The following is a 22628-nucleotide window of genomic DNA, read 5'->3' as shown; positions in this document are numbered from 1 at the left end:
CACTTAAGGCCACAACAGCATCCCTCAAGGCCACAACAGCATCCCTCAAGGCCACAACAGCATCCCTCAAGGCCACAACAGCATCACTCAGCACCACCACGGCATCACTCAGCACCACCACGGCATCACTCAGCACCACCACGGCATCACTCAGCACCACCACGGCATCACTCAGCACCACCACGGCATCACTCAGCACCACCACGGCATCACTCAGCACCACCACGGCATCACTCAGCATCACCACGGCATCACTCAGCACCACCACAGCATCAGTCAACATCACAACAGCATCAGTCAGCCACACCACAGCATCACTCAGCCCCACCACAGCATCACTCAGCACCACCACAGCATCACTCAGCACCACCTCAGCATCACTCAGGGCCACCACAGCATCACCCAGGGCCACCACCACCACAGCATCACTCAGCACCACCTCAGCATCACTCAGAGCCACCACAGCATCACCCAGGGCCACCACAGCATCACTCAGCAGCACACAGCATCACTCAGCAGCACCACAGCAGCACCACAGCATCACTCAGCAGCACCACAGCATTTCTCTGCACCACCACAGCATCACTCTGCACCACCACAGCATCACTCTGCGCCACCACAGCATCACTCAGCAGCACCACAGCATCACTCAGCAGCACCACAGCATCACTCAGCAGCACCACAGCATCACTCTGCGCCACCACAGCATCACTCTGCACCACCACAGCACCACTCTGCGCCACCACAGCATCACTCTGCGCCACCACAGCATCACTCTGCGCCACCACAGCATCACTCTGCGCCACCACAGCATCACTAGGGGCCAGTACAGCATCACTAGGGGCCAGCACAGCATCACTAGGGGCCAGCACAGCATCACTCAGGGCCAGCACAGCATCACTCAGGGCCAGCACAGCATCACTCAGGGCCAGCACAGCATCACTCAGGGCCAGCACAGCATCACTCAGGGCCAGCACAGCATCACTCAGGGCCAGCACAGCATCACTCAGGGCCAGCACATCATCACTCAGAGCCAGCACAGCATCACTCAACGCCACCACAGCATCACTCAACGCCACCACAGCATCACTCAGGGCCGGCACAGCATCACTCAATGCCAGCAGGGCCAGCACAGCATCACTCAGGGCCAGCACAGCATCACTCAGGGCCAGCACAGTATCACTCAACGCCACCACAGCATCACTCAGGGCCAGCATAGTATCACTAAGGACCGGCACAGCATCACTCAATGCCAGCAGAGCATCACTCCACGCCAGCACAGCATCACTCCACGCCAGCACAGCATCACTCCACGCCAGCACAGCATCACTCCACGCCAGCACAGCATCACTCCACGCCAGCACAGCATCACTCCACGCCAGCTCAGCATCACTCAACGCCAGCACAGCATCACTCAACGCCAGCACAGCATCACTCAGGGCCACCACAGCATCCCTCAGCGCCACCACAGCATCACTCAGCAACACCTCAGCATCACTCAGCACCACCAAAGCATCACTCAGCACCACCAAAGCATCACTCAGCACCACCAAAGTATCACTCAGCACCACCAAAGCATCACTTATGGCCAACACAGCATCACTCTCGGCCAACACAGCATCACTCAGCACCACCACAGAATCACTCAGGGCCACAACAATCTCACTCAGCGCCACTACAGCATCACTCAGCACCACCACAACATCACTCAACACCACATCAGTATCACTCAGCATCGCCCTTGATATAGTACACCACCACATCATCATCATTCAGCATCACCCAGCATCGTCTCAGCACCAGTCACTACCACTACTAGCACCTCAACATCACTCAACACCACCTCAGCCTGCTCTCGGAATCTGGCATCTGTCCATTGTCCCATAGCGTCTGGGCGCTGCTAGTGTTATAATACAGGTACTAGTTAACAACCTTCAACCTCCAATTGTTTATGCCCCCTCAAAAAAAAGTTAACAAACACGCATTGGAATAGGCAAAAACAAGTTGCCAGCATTGCAAGAATAAAAGAAAAATGAGGACATTTTTTATTGTACATACTTTTTCAATATGGTCGTTCTTTTGGACATAATGCATTCGTGGTTTTATATAATGTCCCAAAAATGCTTCTGGCACTTTTTTATTACAACTTTTCAGCATGGTGCTGAGCAGCCACACTTCTCTACAGCACAGCTTAAACACATTGGCAAAGTCAATAGCTCTGCCCAACCACTTATAAGGTCACAAAGGTGAGACCTATTGGCTATGCCAATGCTTGTTTATTTAACTTCTCGGCAGTATGGACTTACTTCTGCGTAGACCTCAGACTTAGTATTTTAGTGCTTTATAATTTTAGGAGTGCTATGGGAAAGCACCACATGGTGCTTTTCCACATGGCTTTGAGATCAAATCTGTCTGTGAGAGTTGTTCCTCTCCTGTGTTTGGTCTGTCTTCAGCAAGTGATAGATCAATTGGTCGGACCCGACCAATCAGGATTTATGGCAATGTGATCCACCCACCAGAATCTAAGGTGCCCTTTTGGCTGCCTGTCTAGGAGACATACCCTGGGGGGGAAGAGCATGGTCCTATATGACTTGGATGCAGAAATGCCCTCGACTTGGTGAATGGCACTTACAGTTCAACGTATTAGACAAGATGGGGTTTGGCAAGGAGTTCATATCCCGAGCCTCTTTTATGCAGAGTCGGTGGCTTGGGTGCAGGTCAGTGGCTGCCTCTCTGAAGAATTTGTCCTGGGATGGGGATGAGACTGTGTTGGCCACTCTCCCCCGTACTGTTTGTCCTGCCCTTGGAACCCTCGGCATGATGGGTGCGAATGGGCCCCAATTGTGGTGACTGCAACAGACCACGGACTGGGAGGACATTATCTCCCTGTACACGGATGTTGTGCTCTTATAGCTAGCCAACCCCCTGCACCCCATCAGTAGAGCCCTAGAGATGCTGGATATCTTCTGCAAATACTCTGGAATCTGTATAAATTGGCATAAGCCCATGCCATTCCCACAGGTCGACCATGCTCCTCCCGCAGATTGGGTCTGCCCACTGCAATGGCCCCCAGAAGGATTTTGATACCTGGGGATCAAAGTAACCCTAGATCCTGTAGAATTACAAAGGACTAACTTAGGTCGGGTCCTGCAGAAGGGATGCAGGCCATTGGCGATCCCACTCTTTGTTCCTGATGGTCAGTCCTGCCTCAACAAAATTATAGTACTGCCTCTGCAACTGAGGGTGGTGGAGGATACACCACTGGGATTCAGACTCCATGGTGGGTGCCCCCTACATAAACACACCATTTCTCAAATTTACCAGACAAGGTTTATTAATTTACTGTCCCCCCAGACCAGTTTATGGGACAGATGGGAGTAAACAAGGGAGTGCTGACAGATGAGGACTGGCGAGGCGCTCCCCCCCAGGGAGAACGCAGTCAGGTCCTGCTTTACACTGGTGCAACTAAAAGTACTACATCTGGCCTATTTCATTCGATGTCATCTCTTCCGAATGGGCAAGATCGAGGACGATAGATGCTTAAGGAATGTGGCCAGAGCAGCACACTGGTGCACACACTGTGGGAAAGCTCCAAGATACAATCATTCTGGTAATGGGTGGGCAGATGCCTTTCTGCTGCTTAAGAGGATGAGTTTAAAAAAACCAAAAACTGGCTACACTGGGGATCTCGGTTGATCAGACTCTCCCCATATACACAGCTCTCTTCTACAAGACAGCATTCGCGATGGCAAGGAGGGAAATTGTGAGGATGCGAGGCAGGAAGGAGGTACCATCCCCGACGCAATGGAGGATGGGCCTGAACTGGTGCATGTAGGCAAAACGTATGGTATATAAGAGGCCAGAGGCTGCAAATGGAAATGTGATAAGGTATAGGTCAATGACAAGAACACAGAGGTGGAATAATACGGGTTTGCTGCTGTGCCTGCTTAAGTTTAATTACTATGACCTGATGTGGAAATATTGGGTTGTCTTACAAGTGTTAACTTGATTTTTTTGTTTTAGTTATACTGCAAAATTCAATAAAAAGATTTTTTTTTAGTGAATAGGAAGAGTAAAAAAAAGCAAAATCGACAAGCACTTATAAACATTTAAGAACCTTTGGTTATATATGAATATAATAATTGTTTCTTACTAGGATTATGTTTCCATAGGAAATGCATTTGTTGTGTTTCTAATACATTCGGCGGAGTTTGACTAGACTTCACAAAACTTTCCAACAAAGTGCAACTTTTTGACAAATTTTGTGCATGTAAAGTTTTGGGGTGATCCCTTAGGCAGGGGCCAAGAAAAAAGGGGGGGGTCCTAAAACGTATTTTCCCATAGGAACTTTAGACAGCTACAGCCTAAACCGCTGAACTGATTTGCACCAAATTTGGCAGAAAGCTAGATCTTGGTCAGAAAGAGAGTTTTGTGTTTTGGTATAAATCCGTTCAATAGTTTTTGAGCAATTAATGCTCACAAAGTTTGTATATCTAGAGACACAGAGCCTCTGTGGATTTCGACAGATCTCATGCTGAAAATTTGAACCAGGAAGTGGTGGCAGCCATCTTAGGACTCGGGACTCAGTTTCAAGTCCTAAAAAAAGAGAAAATAACACATGAGGGGGCTGATGGAGGGGACACCACCTGGGACCAAACATTTTTTTTAAATTATATTCATGGAAAATGTGCAAATCCACGGCAAAATAAAAAAAGCAAGGGTGGGAACTCGTTTTTGAATGTCATACACCCCCCTCCACTCCCACCCCGGGTGTCCAGTTCAAAGTCAATTTGCCTAATTTAGTCAAATCCCTTTCCATCACTTATCTAACATCTGCCAATTCCCTAATACAACGGCCCCCTACTACACCTTAAACAACTTCTATTCAATTACCATTATGTAGCGTGTGCCTTTTTTCTTGGGAAAATAGAGCCTAATGGAGTCACCCAGAGAGTCCCCAATCTTGCGGTCATTCAGCATGGCGCTTCGTAGCCTTGAAGGTCAGATAGCTGAAAGCTGCCTGCTCCACTTCATGCCCACCAGCAATAGGTTATGGTCAGATAACATTCAATCAATTTTTCTTTAAACTTTGTTTTGTTTCCAAACAAAATGAGTGCAATAACAAAATCAAAGCACTTGGCGAACCAGGGTGCGAGGACAAGATGAGGAGGTCAGTCAGAAAAACAACTGAAACGAGATATGCGATCTGGTGACATAAAGCAGGTACTGCGTTAATTAACACAGGTATTAAGCAGAGAAATATGTAAAGAATCACAGATGTTCAGTCTAGCAACTCCCCCATACATCCAGATTCACATTTACAGCTGCAATAAGCCGATCAATGTCCCACGGTCAGGGAATACCCCTGCTCATTTGGTCACTGCATCACTGTGCTGACCTCGCGGTGACGTTCTGGTCATGAGGGAATTCCCGGGTGCTCCCTCCTCCACTACAATCCTCCTCTGACTATCTAATTTAGAGCAGGCTAACAATAGCGCATTGCACATTGGTAGGATTGGTAATCTATGTACCCCTCTACCTCCTACCTCCGGTTTGTCTCTCTCGCAATCCGTCCACCTAGTCATCTCCTTACACCATATGCACATGTCTGTACCTCTATCCGATTTCCAATTCCTCATCAGTTCTTTACGAGCAAGAACTATTACCAAATCCACAAACCTATCAGCGACCTTATGAGCAATGCTGCACCTGTGAAGACCCACCTGGCAAAAATGCGCAATGCCTTCAAAATGTCTATCCATAGCTCCCCGGACAACCCACAAGACCGTATCCCAATGGTGAGGACGCACAGAGCAGTCCCATACCAAGTGGTAAAAGTTGGCATTGTCTACGGCACGACAGCAGCATGCTGATGATGTTCTGGAAAAACAAAGGTTGAATGCGTGGGGGGGGGGTAAGGTATGCACTGTGCAGAAAGTAAAACTGAATCAGTTTAGACCAGGCACTCTAGTGGTGGAGGGCGTCTTCTTCCAGGCCACATTGTCAAAAGACAGCTTGAGGTCCGTCAACCAACGCTGGTGCAGCGGAGTCAAGTCTACCCGAGCTCCCTGTAAGAGAGCCCAATAAAGGAGGGTGACTGCCCTCGTGTTTCCTGTAAAGAGAAATAAGCAATGGAGGCATTAATGTGCTGGAGGTTCTGCGGGCTCTGAGCTCCACCAAGCCCGCACCTTACCAGTCAATGCCCCATAAAGAAGAAAGTGCCCACCCAGGCCATAAGAGTACCACAGTTCCTGGAAGGGGGCGAGTTCACCACCTGTATACAGGGCACCCATTGTACTGACTCCCATCTCTGTGCACATGTGCAGCTGCCCAGTTCCCCAATGAAGGCCAGAATTTCCCGTTTAGCACTGGGAGTTTGGAATAAAGGGGGTTTTCGTGTGTGTCCTTTGCAGTGCCCAAGCCTAGGCGTGCCTCGCCATTCTAATCAGTAAATTCTCATTATGCACCATCGCCTTGGGGTGTGGTTTCAGTAGAATACGGGTCAAAAGATCTCAGGTTGGCAGGCCACGCTCTCTGTGACCCAGGCCGTGCTATAAATGGGAGCACCACCTGGCAGTTGCACAACCAGATGATATAGTACAGGGTCACCATTTCCCCTTCGTCCACTGGAAGCCGTAGCTTCTGTAGGGCTACTCGTCATCTGGAGGATCCCCAGTACAAAGACAAGAGCACGCCATCCAGCTCTAGTCTGGGAGTTTTTCCAGAAATGTTGCAAACAAATAAAGAAAGACCAGCAATACAACCAGCTTTGAGATCGCTATCCAGCCGCTCACAGAGGGGGAGAGTGTAATCTAAAAGGCAACAGAGTTGTAGCACGTTTAGAGCTCTGCCATAATTCTCTTCAAAGAAATTTTCTGCGGTTCTATAAATCACCACAACTAGGTATTCATAGTGGTCTGCTCCCAGCTCCAGTGCAATCCGAGTTTCCCTTAGTTCCTCAATGTCGGGGTGTAGCGAGTAGGCCTAGATGTTTTCCAAGTGACTGAAAGACCCAACATCTTGCTGAATGTAGATAGAGAAGCGAGTGCCCCCTGTAGATCACATTCCTCCCCATGCAAGTATAGAAGCATATATCCTGCATATAATGCGAAATATATAGAGTATCTGCCTCAATCTCCAGTCCCCTATAATTCCTCTCCTGCAGTACAGTCAGTGCAAAAGGCTCCATGACCAGCGCAACCAATAGTGTGGAGAGCGGGCAACCCTGACTAATGCCCTGTCCAACTGAATAGATTTCTGATATCTGGACCCTTGTAGCTGGTTCGGTGTATAATAGCCGTGTCCGTTTGACAAATTGGAGCCCAAATCCCATCCTAATCATGGTGGTATAGAGGAAATCCCTGCAGAGGGAATAAAATGCGTTTTGAATGTCCACTGATAGCACTGAGTCCCGCTGGAACTGCTCATGCATGTCTAAAACGTGACGTATATTTGGCATGGGGGCATCAAAAGGGGGCAATAGGAATATACCAATACCGGATCCTTGTCCTTATCGGGAAAAGAAAATATCCCTGCATTGCACAGAAGGGGTGGAAGCAGACCCCGCTCCAAAGCCCCATTATAGACGTCCATCAATGTAGGGGCTAGGATAGAAGCATCTGTGGTAAGAAACTCGATGGAGAGCCTATCAGAACCAGGAACCATGCACCAATCCAGCTCCTTGATCACACCCCTTGCATCCTCAACAGTAATAGCTGTGCCTATTTGCTCAGCAATCGTGGGGTCCAGGTCCGTGAGTGATGCATTCACTATATACTGCAAAAGGTCTACCTCTGTGAACACCGCTCCTGCAGAGTACAGTTCGCAATAGTACTGAGCAAACAACCTATTAACCTCTACCTGTGAGAACACGTTCCAGCCCGTTGGGTCTCAGGTCTGGAGTACAGAATGCCCCTGTTCTCCTCCCAGAGCAGCCATGCCAGCATACATCCCGACTTATGTTGTTCTGTGTGGGACCGTGTGATGTACACCCTGTCATAATCCTGCTTTAGGTGTTCTACCTATGCAAACAGTTTTTGCCTTTCTTCCAGGAGCCGGGCCCTACCTTCAATCGTTGCTCCCAGATATGGGGACAGATCATCAATTATCCTCTCCTGCCATCTGCTATCAGCGTGTAGCTGGGTGCCTACACCCGATTTATTGGAAATGCAATGTTCCCACAACACTACCTTGAGGGCCTCCCATTGCACCATGAGTGCCGACGTCATGCTTGCATTTTACAGCCAGTAGTTGTGTATCACCTCCCCAATGATGTTCCGAATACCGGATCTTCCAAAAGGGTGGGATCAACGCGCAATGTCTGGACTAACCATCCGAGGTGACCAATGATCACAGCAGAGTAGGGGGTTAGGATCGGAGTATGTCCTTGCTAAGTACTCGGCATCCATCACTCGTTCAGCCATCCAAGCACAAGTCTAGCCCATGCAAACCAGAGTGGAAGGAATAGGCCCGTGCCCTGGGATTGCGCTTCTTTCAACCATCTATCAGCCTCCTGTGACTGATCAACTCTATAAAGGCCCTGCTAGTTTATGCGCTGGGGATGCTGACAGCGGGGAATAAAACCTGTCCAGTTGGGGATCTGCCACAAAATTGAAATCCCCATCTATAATCTTTGGGTAGTGCAATGTGGCAGTGAATAAGGGAGCCAGGCTAGTCAAGAAGGCGTGTTGGTTGGCGTTTGTGGCATATATGTTTAGCAATGCAATGTCCTTCCTATCCAGTCGCCCATTACTAAAACATATCATCCCTCAGGGTCCACCACCACCTTATACAATTGGAATGATTCTCCGGGTCTTATCCATATCAGAGTATCTCGTGCAAATAGACTTTAGTAAAGCTGTCCTCTTGATCTCTTCCAGAGAGCCTTGCCCTCGCTCTCTATCAAATGGGACTCTCGTAGGAATGTTATCTGCACTTCTCTACGTTTTATGTATGCATGAACGTTATGCCACTTTGACAGTATATTAAACCCTCTTACATTCCAGGTAATCACTATTAGACTTCTGGCCGTTGCTGTATTAAAGTGCGTGTGACTGAGCACCAGGGTTTTCTCCACCAGTCACACAATTGCAGCACCATCATCCAGCCACTCATCACAGCCTCATTTACTGCGTGTGCACAAAACAAACATAACAAACAAACATACAAAAACAACTAGATACCCATAACTCATTCCTCTGACTGTGATATGAACACATCCTGTCCAAATATATATAGGCAAAGGCCACAAATTAAAGCCCTATTATAAAGGCCAACAAGTTCTGTTATGGAATGTTCTGCAGAGGAGAGAAACTGGCCAGTCCAATAATGTCTGCCCGAGAATTATCCAAAAAGGAATCTCATTAAAAAGCTGCCCCCCTGTCCCACACAACTCCTCCCCAACCCTACCACAAACTTATACAAGCAAAAAACAACAGCCCCATGAATATAATGCCACAGGTATAATCCAGTCCACAATATAACAGCAGCCCAGCTTCGCCAGTAAGTGTCAGATGAGGTTGTCCGGTGTATCCGCGGTATCTCCCAGCAGGTTGTTCTACAGTCCTGGTATCACAGAAGTCATCGAGCTCGAGACCCCCTGTGGGATTGTGACCAAGGGAACAATGATCCATCTCTGGATCCCAATGAGGCAGCCACCTACACTGCCCTCCTCTAGTGTGCAGCCGCCTGCAGCTTTGTGGCCCCACACCTATGGGATCTCTGTCACCTCAGTCGTTGCGATGCAAACAGTTCCTAAGGGGAGTGGTCGCACAGTTGCCTTGTTGAGGAGTTCCAGCCAATTCCATGTTGCCTCAGGGTCTAAAAATGTGTGGGTCTCAACCTCCGCCTATATTCTCAGGAGGGCCGAGAACAATAGGGCATATAGCACTTTTGAGGCAACAGAATTAATGCTATTGAATTGCAATCCAATATTTTCACATCAGCACCTTTTACTTTGTGCTCAACTACACCAAAAAACGAACAATTGACGGAATGCGTCAGACGACCTAGAGAAAATGCACAGATCCTGATTGTCTTGTTAGGGGAGTGTTATCTAGCATAGTTTCAAGACTGTCACATTGATGCCAAATTTTCAGGATATTCAAATGAGGTAAATGTACACACACAACAAAACTAGTTTACTTTGTCTGGAAATTCTGACTTATGTTGGGCCATAGCTGACCATGATTTTACAATCTCCCAGCCACTGATTCAATTGAAGCTCATAATAGTAGCCTCAAATTCTAACAATTTCTGCTTTTAAGATAAATTCTATACTTTTAGCACAGCTGTCAACTCGTACGAAGTCATGAGGGTGACTTTCAAGCCAGTGTTTAAGTCCCAGGATGCTATGCACTATCTGATTAAAAACTGGCTGAAAGTCACCCTATGACATGGGTCAGTTGAAAGACATGTATGAGTTTTGATCAAAAATGTTTTGCCATTCCACCTGTAAAAGAAGACACTGGGGGAATATGTGACGTTACCATTTCCCAACCATGGAAACGTAGCAACACCAGGACAAATGTGCATGTGGGTAAATTTACTCAATAAACAGCCTTAGTTCCTTTCCCAATACAGTTCTCTAATGCATAAAGGTTTAGCAAAACCGGAGGGGCTCTTCTGACAGGTAAAACCGCCTGAGCCATAACACTGGGCCAATTCGCAAAGGATTCAACACCCAGGATTTACCTAAGTGCACAAATACCTTGACATACAAGTATAAGGTCACTTTAAAATTGATAAAAAATGTAATTTGTGCTACTAAATGGACTTCATCACACTTAAAATGAAATCAGTGTGGCACAATTGTCATTGAGACTAAATGTATTAACAAGGAAAGGAAGTAGTTGTTCCAGGATGGGAATTACTGTTAGAGGTTAACCCTATAATCTAAAATTTTTGTGTACTCAACCACCTCAGGCAGATATTATCTCACAATTTGAAAGAAGCAAACCTGCAACTGTTCTAAGACAGGAGACTATTCATTGTCGCAGTAGAAAAGGGGAGGGAACACCCGCAAAAATTGGTTAAGGCAGGAGTGAGGTATTTGAGGTAAGAGTTGAGGGATTTGCCAACAAGAAAAGTCCTTTCTCAGTGGACAGAGGAGAATAATTTTTTTATTCAATGCAAATGCAGAGACGTTAACATTTTCACATGCAGAAATGTGTACTTGCTACATTTCCAAATGCATAAATGTTTATGGGGATTACTCCTGGGAAGCTGCAACAGTTACGATTTCCCAATAATACTTTAGGAATTCTTAGTGGATTCAAAGAAAATCGTAATTTATCAAAACAAAGTAAGCTAGTAGGCAAATTTCCACATTAGTATGAGAGTTGGATTAAAATTGTGAAAAACACGACAGATGATACTTTTCTCACAAATACACATTTTATCACTATAAATTTATATTCACAAAACAAAGTTTGTGTGATACAATACTACAGGGAGAAACGGTAGTAAATTCTAAAATTAATATATGCACTAAGGAAATTCTAAAATGCCAAAGATAAATTTGTCTTATGTTGGTGATGAATAATATAGAGCAAAGAGATCAAATGTATGACTTACTTCATCATTTTTAGTGATATAGAGTACCTCATTCCCAGCACTGCCATATACACAGGCATGGCGAATTGACCTTAATTCTTCCAGTGAACACAGGGCAAAAACTGGCCATTTTCCAACATCTAACATCTTCAGCATTTGCAAGGGCGCATGCTGCACCTGAAAACGCCATGAATAAAGATTTAAATTAGCAATGCCTCTGAGAGATGAATGAAATAGAATCATACGTACTTACATATTTTCTGCAAAGGATGTGATTTCTTAGGTCTTAGTAGGTTGTTATAGTTAACTTTACAATGTTAAATAAATTGGGTAATTAGGAACAACGAAACAATACTTATTTCTTTATATACTAGAAAATGTTTTTATATGAGGACTACAATTACTAGTTTTATAGAACATTTTTAAATCAGTCATTTGGTATCAAACTACAAATGCTTCATTTCTATGTTTTCGAAGTCTACATTATTTATCATGCTAGCAACCCTTTTTGCAATCGTCGGTGCACATTTTTGTATTACTATTTACATTTAAGTTACAGGACACTCGTATTACCTGGCATACTATTTACAGACTCTTACTGTTATAGTATGTGTTGCTAGCATACTTTTATAAATTTACTTTCGTTTTCTTACACTGCTTGCATTTTTAAATATGTTTTACTGGTCTGCACCAATTACTTGTTCATGTTTCTTAAATTACCATTGTCACTGAAATAAGGGACCACTGTGCATCTTCCACATTTACTTTGCCTGGCCTCTTCCTACAGGGATTTCATTTATTTTAGTACTGACGTCCATCGTCCAATGTCTGTTTTTCCACTGTTGTTTTGAAATTTTCATATCCAACAGGTTATGTTTCGCTAATAATTTGTCCTCAAAATCTTCTTTCAATTTGCCATGATGGTAACTTTCAGTTAGGCTGCATCCTGTTCGCAAAAAAAAAACACATCCGTATTTATCTGTATAATTGTATCACTTTGTTCATACTAAAATATACATGTTTCACAGCTGTAGAGCAGGATTTATTTGTACTAAATGTCAACAATGTAAGCCCTAATTACATTAACTAGGTCTTGCCACTAGAAAATATTACACCTGAGACTATTCAATTTAAAAAAGAACTAAATTCAGGCAGAAGTGTGAAATGCAAGTGTGTGTGATACTCATGGGTGCACAATTCATACACCTTAGCCGTAGCTACGTTTGTAAGCGGAGAGGAATGGTCAGAAAAAAACCTTTACAAATGGGTAATAGTTACTGGACATTCATAACTGTGTTTCTTACACTTTTTAGCACATGCAGCAAATTCTGAAAGATCCAGGTACAGGTGTTACAGACTGCAAAAACTGAGTTTTCAAACAAGTACGGGTGGCATGAAGAGCGATTTTAAGAAAAATATTTTAAGGTATAAAAATGTAAAACCTGAAATATGAAACATTTTAGAATATTGTATGTAGCGTACAAGAGGGGTTAGAAAAACAGGTATATAATGTATTTGTTAATATCATACATAAGGTTCTCTTATAAGAACAGGGTTTATTCAAGGGTCTCCCAGTCACCACTCTATGTGTTTGGCATACTGTTAGATGCCGTAATGTAAACAGGAAATGGGTCTCACTTGCGAACCTGAATTCTTATGTGGAATCTATACAATTCTGAAATTAGTGTGACTTTTTGACAAGTTATGAAAGTGTGTATGCCACAAGCATAAGTCTAACCAATGACTCGTTTAAGGTATCCCTACAAATTTCCCACGTAGAGTGCCTCTTCTAATCTTTTAGTGTTTGTGTGGAAACGGGCAATTACTCTACTAGCACCGATACTCTCACTTGAATTCGGCTACAGATAAGATCCACACAGTAATTTAGCTGTACACTTTATTTAAAGCAACCTTAACAAAGTTTACTTCAGATCTACTATCATGTGTTCCAGCAACAGCTTATTGTTTGAGATTGCTGAACTCACTAGTTGAGACAATACACCCACAACAAGCATTTTGACACTTGTATATGGTAAAATACTCTGTTGCCATGCTGATGAAGATATTCTCTAAACAATTATTTTTTTGATGTATATATAGTTACCAGTGCATTAGAAGCACCTGTTGCACTAATGTCTATTTGCTTGTTCCCTACTGGTTCTAAGATATCACATGGAGCCATCATCATCAAGATTTATTGATTGGTTACCAACATCATGACAATCATCTGCTCATACAACAACAAAAACAGATACATCAGAATATTTTTAAAACGGTAACATAATATAGAAAACACAATTGCCTTCCCTGTTCTTAAGTAAAAAAAAAAAAGAAAAGAACGCACACACTGTTGGCCAACACTTAAATAAAAGTGACATCATACAACTTCATAAATGCTTAGCATGGAGAAATGGTAAGACCTGACACCAATTAAGAACAGTAAATTACAAAAGTATGAAGTCTTGGGGGCATCGTCTGGAGCCTAAAGGAAATGGCCGCGAATTAGAGAGGTTTCGCAACCCGCTATCTTCCACTGCCCATTAATTAGTGGAAACTGACCCGGCGGCGGGGACGCTGGGTACATGTAGCGGTACAAAAAGGGGGTGGTGATGGACGGAGCATCTGAATCAATCAAACACTCACACCCAGTCAAAAGATCTGGGTTTAATCCATCACCGTTCTTTAGCCCACTCTGCCACCCCAGTTCAGACATGGCTATATGCAAATCAGTCTGACCCTGTGCCTCATGGGAACAGTCCAGCCCGAACTGCCAAGCCATGTCTTCCCTGGACCGGAAACAAGCTTCCGAGGACCGGTTTCTGGCATTCCAGCCGTCTTCAGCCCGGCTTGCCTGAATCCAGTGGTAAAGTGAGCAAGAGACTCACGTCTGAGCATACCCTGCCACACTTATGGCGGCCAAAAGCGGTACAAAAGAGGGTGGTGATGGACGGAGCATCTGAATCAATTAAACACTCACACCCAGTCAAAAGATCTGGGTTTAATCCATCACCGTTCTTTAGCCCACTCTGCCACCCCAGTTCAGACATGGCTATATGCAAATCAGTCTGACCCTGTGCCTCATGGGAACAGTCCAGCCCGAACTGCCAAGCCATGTCTTCCCTGGACCGGAAACAAGCTTCCGAGGACCAGTTTCTGGTTTCTGACTTATTTGCGTATAGCCATGTCTGAACTGGGGTGGCAGAGTGGGCTAAAGAACGGTGATGGATTAAACCCAGATCTTTTGACTGGGTGTGAGTGTTTGATTGATTCAGATGCTCCGTCCATCACCACCCCCTTTTGTACCGGGTACATGTAGCGGGCCATGGCCACCCCGGTTGCCTTGACTTCCCTCCCCTTTCCCCCACCCGCCCATCCCCAGCAGCTGCGGTGCCCTGCAGCTGACGGAGTGTTTGCAGAGCCGGACTGACGGACTCCGTGGTTTGTGGAGAGCGGCGTGACGATGCAGGTTTTCCGAGAGTGAGTCCGGGTGAACGCTGGCCTCTTGGTGCCTTCCGCATGATTTCCGGAGGGGGGCTCGTGAGGCCGGATCAACGATTCAGCAAACCCACGCACAAAGGCAAGTGCAGCCAAAGGCATGAACAATGTCGGAGTGGCAGAAGGAGTGAGTGCAGAGCCGGATTGGCGGACTCCGAAGAGTTGTGGAGGGTGGTGTGATGAGGTGATCACTGAATTCTTGGGGCTTCCCGTCTGAAGTCCGAAGAGGGATACTTGATGCTGTATCAGCCATTTAGCGGGCCCATGCACTAAGGCAAGTGTAGCCAAGGGAAAGTGACTGTACCTATTATTGAGATGACAAATGCCGAAGTGGCCTGAGGACGAATAACAAAGAAAGGAGACAGTGTGTTAGGGGGGCTAAACACCCCTTCCTCTTTTTAGTGCCCCAGCTAGGATAAACGGCGTGGAGGTTTGCTGTTTGTGGTGCTGCGACTTCGATTTGGGCCAGACTGGTTCTGGGCGATCCGGAGTACGATTTTGAGAAACTTGTCAGGATAGGTGACTACTTACTACTCCGCACCTCTTTGTGGGCACTGCGGGCTGGTCAGTAGGAAAGACCACAGCGGCATCTAAAAGCAGACACTGCCTTCCTGGGGAAACCCAACAGGCTGAGTCCAGTGAGTCTCTCCACTGTTAGGCGGCGGCCAATACCCATGGGGCAGAAGAAGCAAATAAATATACACTGGCCAACAATGGCTGGGGTCAAAGGTCAAAAGGGGATCAATCAAACAAAACTTAATAAATTCACAGCTCCAAAATCTTCTGAAGTGGAAACAGGGACCAGGGCAGAGACATAGGCCCGACAGGGACCAGAGGGTGGAGTTCCCACCCTGAGAGACATTATGGGTACCATAAGTGGAGCCTGTGCCTCAATGGAAAGTAGAATGGACTCCTTTACAGGGAGGTGGATGCGGTTGCGGCTGTTCTTCAAATGGACTCAAAGACCATGCAGCAGCAAATGAAAGAAATGCAAATCTCCAGCCATATCATGGAAAAGAAATTGGATGACTATGAAGGCAGATCCTGACGTAATAATGACAGACGTTTGGGGGTTCCGGAGCGGACTGAGGGGGCCTTGGCAGATCTCTTTGTGGAAGATCTAATTACAAACCATCTACAACCAAGGGGACTCTCCAACTTCTTTTCTGTTGAAAGAGCTCATAGGGTTCTGGGAGGGAGGCCAAAGCCGGGAGTAGCCCCACCCCGACCCTTGCTGGCCAGATGTTTAACTTGCGGGACCAAGACATTGTGCAGTATACAGCTCGAGGTGCACCACCTGTTTTATACAAAAACAGTAAAATAACCTTCACGGTTAAGGTACAGAAACAGAGACTGTCCTTCTTGGAGGTTAAAAAAGTTATGAGATATGGGAACTAAGTACTCTAAGCTGTTTCCACCATTGAGACGGAGGGGAAAACTTGGTTTTTCGAACCCTAGAAGCAGCACACGAGTGGCTTGAGGGATGGAGGACAATCAGGGGGAATAGCCCCAGATCACGAAGGGAGGAACCTAAAAAAAAAAATGTGAACTTTGGCGACCAAGGAACAAACGGCACCAAGGTTAACGAATCTGGCTAGTGTGGGCAGCGGAGGCATACATGGAGTCCATCACAAATTTAACTCTTATCGCTGAAGGACTAGATAGAGAGAATCTAACTGTACACTAATTGAATAATGACAATATCCTTTTATTGCAAACATGCTTATATAAAGGTACTGTAGAAATAAGTGGTGGAGGGGAGGCGGGACCGCTGGGGTCACCCTTCCCTGTGTAACACTTACACACTTGTTTGGGTTAGGGCGTCAGGCTCTCTGCAGAGTTGGGGAGAGGGTAGTCCTTTAAGCCCGGTATGCAGGAAAGCAGGGTGGGGGGTGTTAAATTATATTTGGTTACAGTTATAAGTTTAGGTGACATAAGGGAAAGAAATAGGAGGCCAATGGAGGGAAACACACTACTCCAGACACGCTGAAATCATGACACCATGGAAAACTGATTTATGCACCCCAATGGGCTAAAGATTTTTAGATGGTTACGGAATAATGTGAATTACTCAGGTCCCACCTTCAATACCGAATTAATTTGAGGATTTTGATAGCCTAGAAAATTGATAATGAAAAATGATAACCTCAATAATGGATAAGGGGCTAAAGCTCTTCTCCCGGAACGTAAACAGATGGGAAACAAGATAAAGCGAGAAATCGTGCTCCAGTACATAAAACGGCACACCCCAGATGTGGTCTTATTACAAGAAACACACTTAATTGGGAATATATGCAAAGCATTAAATCGTTGGGGATACAAGCTATTAGCCCATTCAGGATTCACTTCCGGATCAACAGTGGTGGGGATATTGATGCGATCCTACTCCCCCTCCCCCCCCCCCACCCCCGAGTTTGTCCGTACTTGGAATGAAACACATGGAAGGTATGCAGCACCCACGGGGCACTGGGGGGAGTCGCCCAATTATCATAGTGACAGTATATGTCCCTCCGTCCCTACACAAGAACTTCTGATGGGGGGGATTTCAATGCAATTATTTCTGGAGGCCTGGATCGGCCCCCGCCCAAGGACTTATAAACCCCTCAGACACGCTTCTCAGAATTTCCAGCAGCAATGGGATTAGTGGACGTATGGCGAGCCCACCACCCAGAGGAGCGGCAGTACATGTTCCATTCGGGCGCCAATGATAGCCTCTCTAGAATAGACTATATTCTTGCCCCACAGACCAAGCAATTAGATTTAAAGAGGCTCGCCACTTGGCGAGTGGCATATCGACCACTCTCCTGTGTGGGCTTTTTAGAAGGTAACGGACAAGGCGAGCGGGGAGGATACCGCCAGTTACACCTTGGTGTCTTAAAAACCCACATATACGGAAGGGGGTTAAAGAAACCATAGATCTTTATTACCAGGAAACCAAAACTTAATGGGATCAGCCCAGACCCTCTGGGAGGCATTTAAGACGGTGGTTAAGAGACAGGCCCATTCCCTAACTGCCAGAGTTCGGGAGGACAAGCAGGAAGTAGTGGAAAGACTAAAGGGTGAATTTACACAATTAGAGGTTGAATTAGACGGCATTGAGTCAGAAAGTAAAATAAAAAGAATATAAAGACTTTGTGACGGAGGCAGAAAAGACATTACACAGAGCCGTACAGAATAGTCTCTATGAAGCAGGGGACAAGGCAGGAAAAATCCTTGCCTGGCTTGACTGGCGCAGGCAAGTAGACTGGTGACGGAATTGGTAACGGAGAGAGGTGAAATAATACGAGACCCACAACGGATCTTAGAAGAGTTTGCTGCATACTATGAGCAAATTTACGCAACTACGAATACCTTGGGGGCGTGGCTTGGCCACCAACAGGAATGGACGCATGAGCACGAAGCTCCGTGCCCACCTCCCATATTATCCTGTGAAACTTTGCCCTGATGTCCCCGGCGGGCAGCTTCTGACCACCCCCCTCTGTGTGGGTTCTGAAGTGCGGTCCCGAGTGAGGAGCGGCGGGCCGCAGTGGCGACACGCCAGGACTCCGAGGGCTCACCCTGACGGCGCCAGCCATTTTTTTGCGGCCTGGGCGGCTGAGTTCATCCCCGGCCTTGCGTGATCAACGGGCCGAGTTGCGGTGAGGGTTGGCCGGCCCCACTCAGCGGCGGAACCGGAGCTCCGGAGCCGACCCGGGACTTGTGCACCGGAGGACAGCGGGAAGTTGGGGCTACTGGAAGTATCGACGGTGCCCTACTGAGTGCTTGGCGACGCTGAGAAAACGCCTTTTCCCCACTGGCGGTGGGCCCATGCTGTGAGGTAGGCCGCGGGGCTGGTGGACCCCCCACGGCGATTGCGGGAACCCCGAGGGCCCGGGCGGCCTGCGAGTCCGGGACAAGCAGCGTGAGGGTGGCGGCCGGCTGTGCTGTGAAGGGACCCCCGGGCGTCCTGACTACCCTGGCTTTGGCCTCCCAGGCACATGACGAAAGGCCGGATGCGGGCCTGCTCTTCTGGCGGTGAGGACATTGTCCAATCTGGGGAACGTGTTTGACGCTTCCACCCCCCTTGTTGTCGCTGGGCTCGGGAGCCAGGCATGGACAGTGGCAGGCATGGGCCCGGGACCTGGCACTGACTGCGACAAGAGCGAGCTTACGAGGGGGCAATACGGACATAGCGCGCTGCACGCTTCTGGGGCTGGTGCGCTGGATTCTGATACTTGGCCTGGTGCACGCAGGAGGTTGCCCGACGGTGGTGGTCGGTGGCCCCGCCTGGACGTTAACTCTGGTATATGGGGTGACCGGAGTGCTGGTGAGCAAAGTTTCAGGCCCAGCTGTGGGTGCCCTAGCGCCCTCTCGGACGACTGACACGACACCGGGGGACCTGCTGCCATGTCTGGAGCTGTCGTATCTGTGATCTGGGGTGCGTGCTCCCAGCGCTGGTGGGTACTCCTGGTGAACCTGATTTGGGGGAAGCCTTCGCTGCCACAGAGTTTGCTCACTGAATGAAAACCGACGCTATGGGGAAGCTACGCCAGAAACCGGGCGCGGTGTCTCCTGACCCTGTGGGGCCAACCTGGGGAACGAGATTCTGAACTGTCCGGAGACCCCGCGGCAGGGCTGCAGCAGCGCCAGTTGGACCAGATCCTGAAGGCCATAGCCGACACGAGAGAGGGCCTTCACCATGACATCAATCAAGTGTCCACAGGCTTGGGGCTGTTGCGGGCGGATCATGGAAAGCTGGTGGACTGAGTCAAACTGACCGAGGTTACGCTGGCTGTGCTAGAACCGGCCCAAAAGGTGACGGACGCCGCCCTGGAGGACTTGCAGAGGAGAGTACAGACGCTGGAAAAGAGGGCCGAGGATGCGGAAGGTCGCAACCGGTGTAACAACATCCGAGTGGTGGGTCTGCCGGAAAAAGTTGAGGGGGCTGACATGGTTGCCTACCTGGAGACCTGGCTGCGGGAGGTGGTTGCTCCTGAAGGGTTGACGCAATTCTAGACGCAGGAGAGAGCTCCCCGGATCCCGGCCCGGCCCCCGACTCCTGGTCAACCCCCTCGGCCGGTTGTTGCGCGCCTTCTACACTTCAAAGATAGGGACATTATTTTACAGAGAGCGAGGATGATGGAGGCCTCGCAGGTGGACAATGCAAGGGTTTGCATCTACCCTGATTACTCTTTCGAGGTCCAACGCCACCGCTCCTCCTTTTTGGCAGTCAAGCAGGCTCTTCGGGATGAGGGTATTCGATACTCTCTCTTGTTCCCAGCCTGTCTGCGAATATTGGTGGACGACACCTCCTCCTTCTATAATAGCCCTGAAGAAGCATGGCACTGGTTGGAGTCTTACAAGGCCGGAACTGATGGCCGCACTGCGAATGGGGGGAAACAGGACGATGCACCGAAGCCTAGACGGGCAGGAGACAACCGGCGGCTAATCAGGTCCCTTCTGTGTCGCAGACTGAGCTGGAACGCTAAGAGGCCCTCAGGGCGGTCTCCACTATTTCAAGAGCGGCGACCTCTACTTCTGCAGTGGTCTCCGGATCTCGTAGGGGTTCGGGAGATGCGACATCCGAGGGCTCGGAGGGCGGTGACCAGACGCTGCCTCATGTCACACCAAGGACTGCAGATGGCCTTTTGGACGAATAACCCCTGAGCCTTTATCATTATGGTATTGTATAGGAGTGTGATGTTGTATGAGGGGCGAGGGGAGATAGATGCATACTATGTCATCGGTGGCTTGATAGGGGGGCGACGGTGATTGGTATATGTTCATGATGGCTGACTAGGGCTGCGGGACATCAGGGGAGTTATTTGGGAGGTTGGGTTGCATACTTGCGATGACTTCGTTGTCCGAATTGTTGTGGTTCTGCACCCCCTCGATCTCACACTAAGTTGTGAGACTCTGGTGGCTACCAGAGAGTTTCTTTAAGTGGGATTTTGAATTTGGATGGGTTTCTACGGTTTGGTCCCTGTTCTGGGGGCGGGTGAGGAGTGGGTTGGTTGGGTTGTTTTGGAGTTCCGAGGGAATGTCAGTGCGCCTGGGGATTTGCCAATGAATCGAAATGCATGTGTAATTCTAAATGGGGACCCTACCTGAACTGAAATGTATAACTTGGAATGTGCGGGGACTGAATTCCATGATGAAACGACACAAAGTACATGCCTATCTTGTTCGCAGGGGGATCCAGGTGGCTTTTATGCAATAAACACATATTGACCAGTCCGAGGGGCGGGCCTTGCAGTGCAGGTGGCGGGGAAAACTGTTTTATACTACCTACTCTGCCTTTGCACGGGGTGTTTTGGTTTGGGTGAGAGCAGGAGTTCCGTTTCAGCCCCTGACAATACTGGTGGATCCTGATGGGAGGTTTGTGGCTGTGCAGGGCCGGCTGGATGGGAGGGATTTGACGCTCTGTAGTGTTTACGCCCCGAATGTAGAGCAGACTACCTTTTTTGCACGATTATCTGGGAAATTAGAAACAGTTTTAGCTGGCACGGTCCTAATTTGAGGAGATTTTAACTCTGTTGTGGATGTGGAGTTGGACAGATCGCACCCACCACTAGCTCAGTCCGCAGTTCATAGAATAGCGAAGGGGAGACGGGATTGGCAAAATACGTGGGGTTTGGTTGATGCATGGCGAACGCAACACCCTGCTGAGAAAGATTATTCCTTTTATTCCCCTCCGCACGATCTGCATGTCCGGCTTGACAGCATTTTAAGATCACCAGATGTTCAGAGTTTGGTCCGCCATAGCGATATCTGGCGAGGACGATCTCTGACCACAATCCCTGTTTGGTGGTGATCCAGTGGACCCGGCAGCGTCAGGCTATTCCCACTTGGCGTTTAAACCCTCTGGCGTTGGAGGACTCGGTTTTTAAGACGACAGTGCAGGAAGGCATGGAGCGCTATTTTTGCTGAGAATGAAAGAACAGCGTCGAGTAGGGCCCTTGAATGGGATGCCTTCAAGCCGGTGATTAGAGGGGTCTGTATCTCCACTACTAAGGGGGCCCGCAAGACTACATGATCTTGCGCAGAGCGAAGATCGGTTGCGTTCTGCGGAGCGGGCTAGCCACGAGGATTCAGAGTTTCACTGAGTCGGCTCGGCCGCTCGGGACGAGGTCGCGACGCAGATGGAAAAGCTCCGTTGTTTCGACCATAAAGAATACCTCGTTCGGGCTCACGCTGAGCGAGATAAGGTGGGCTCCCTGCTGGCTTGGCTGGCCAATCCTGCGGCCCGTGGCACCCCGATTCTGACCCTATGTACGGTGGAGGGTCCCTTGGTCTACACCCAGAAGGGAAATCAATGACCAGTTCTTTGATTATTATGAGCACCTTTATAGGAGTGCGATGCCAATTGTGCCCGAAGGACTTGATGATTTCCTGGTTGCAGCCCAGCTGCCGCGCCTCGATCCGGACCAGGTGGAAAGGTTGGGAGGGGAGATTTATGAAGGGGAGATACGTACGGCGATCAAGCACATGGCTCGCCGTAAAACGCCTGGTGCGGACGGTTTACCGATTGAGTTCTATGCAGCCTATGTGGATGTATTGACTCCGCGATTGCATGCTATTTATAGAGAGGCTTGGGACAC

At 48.0% G+C, this 22628-nt stretch overlaps 1 protein-coding gene across 1 annotated transcript in view; it reads right to left on the bottom strand.

Annotated features, from left to right (window-relative positions):
* Positions 1-22628, bottom strand: part of RCBTB2 (RCC1 and BTB domain containing protein 2) — a 557466-nt gene that overhangs the window by 502748 nt on the left and 32090 nt on the right. Inside the window, exons 2-3 of the mRNA XM_086934986.1 lie at positions 12274-12499; positions 11575-11730 (exon numbers count right to left, since the gene is read on the bottom strand). Coding sequence (XP_086791112.1) covers positions 11575-11730; positions 12274-12276 — 159 coding nt within the window. The 5' untranslated portion in view covers positions 12277-12499. The remainder of the gene's footprint in view (positions 1-11574; positions 11731-12273; positions 12500-22628) is intronic.

Source organism: Lissotriton vulgaris, chromosome 8, assembly GCF_964263255.1.
Source record: "Lissotriton vulgaris chromosome 8, aLisVul1.2, whole genome shotgun sequence".
Classification (NCBI taxonomy): domain Eukaryota; kingdom Metazoa; phylum Chordata; class Amphibia; order Caudata; family Salamandridae; genus Lissotriton; species Lissotriton vulgaris.
The sequence above is the reverse complement of the archived record's forward strand: the minus strand, read 5'-3'. Positions and strand labels throughout refer to the sequence as shown.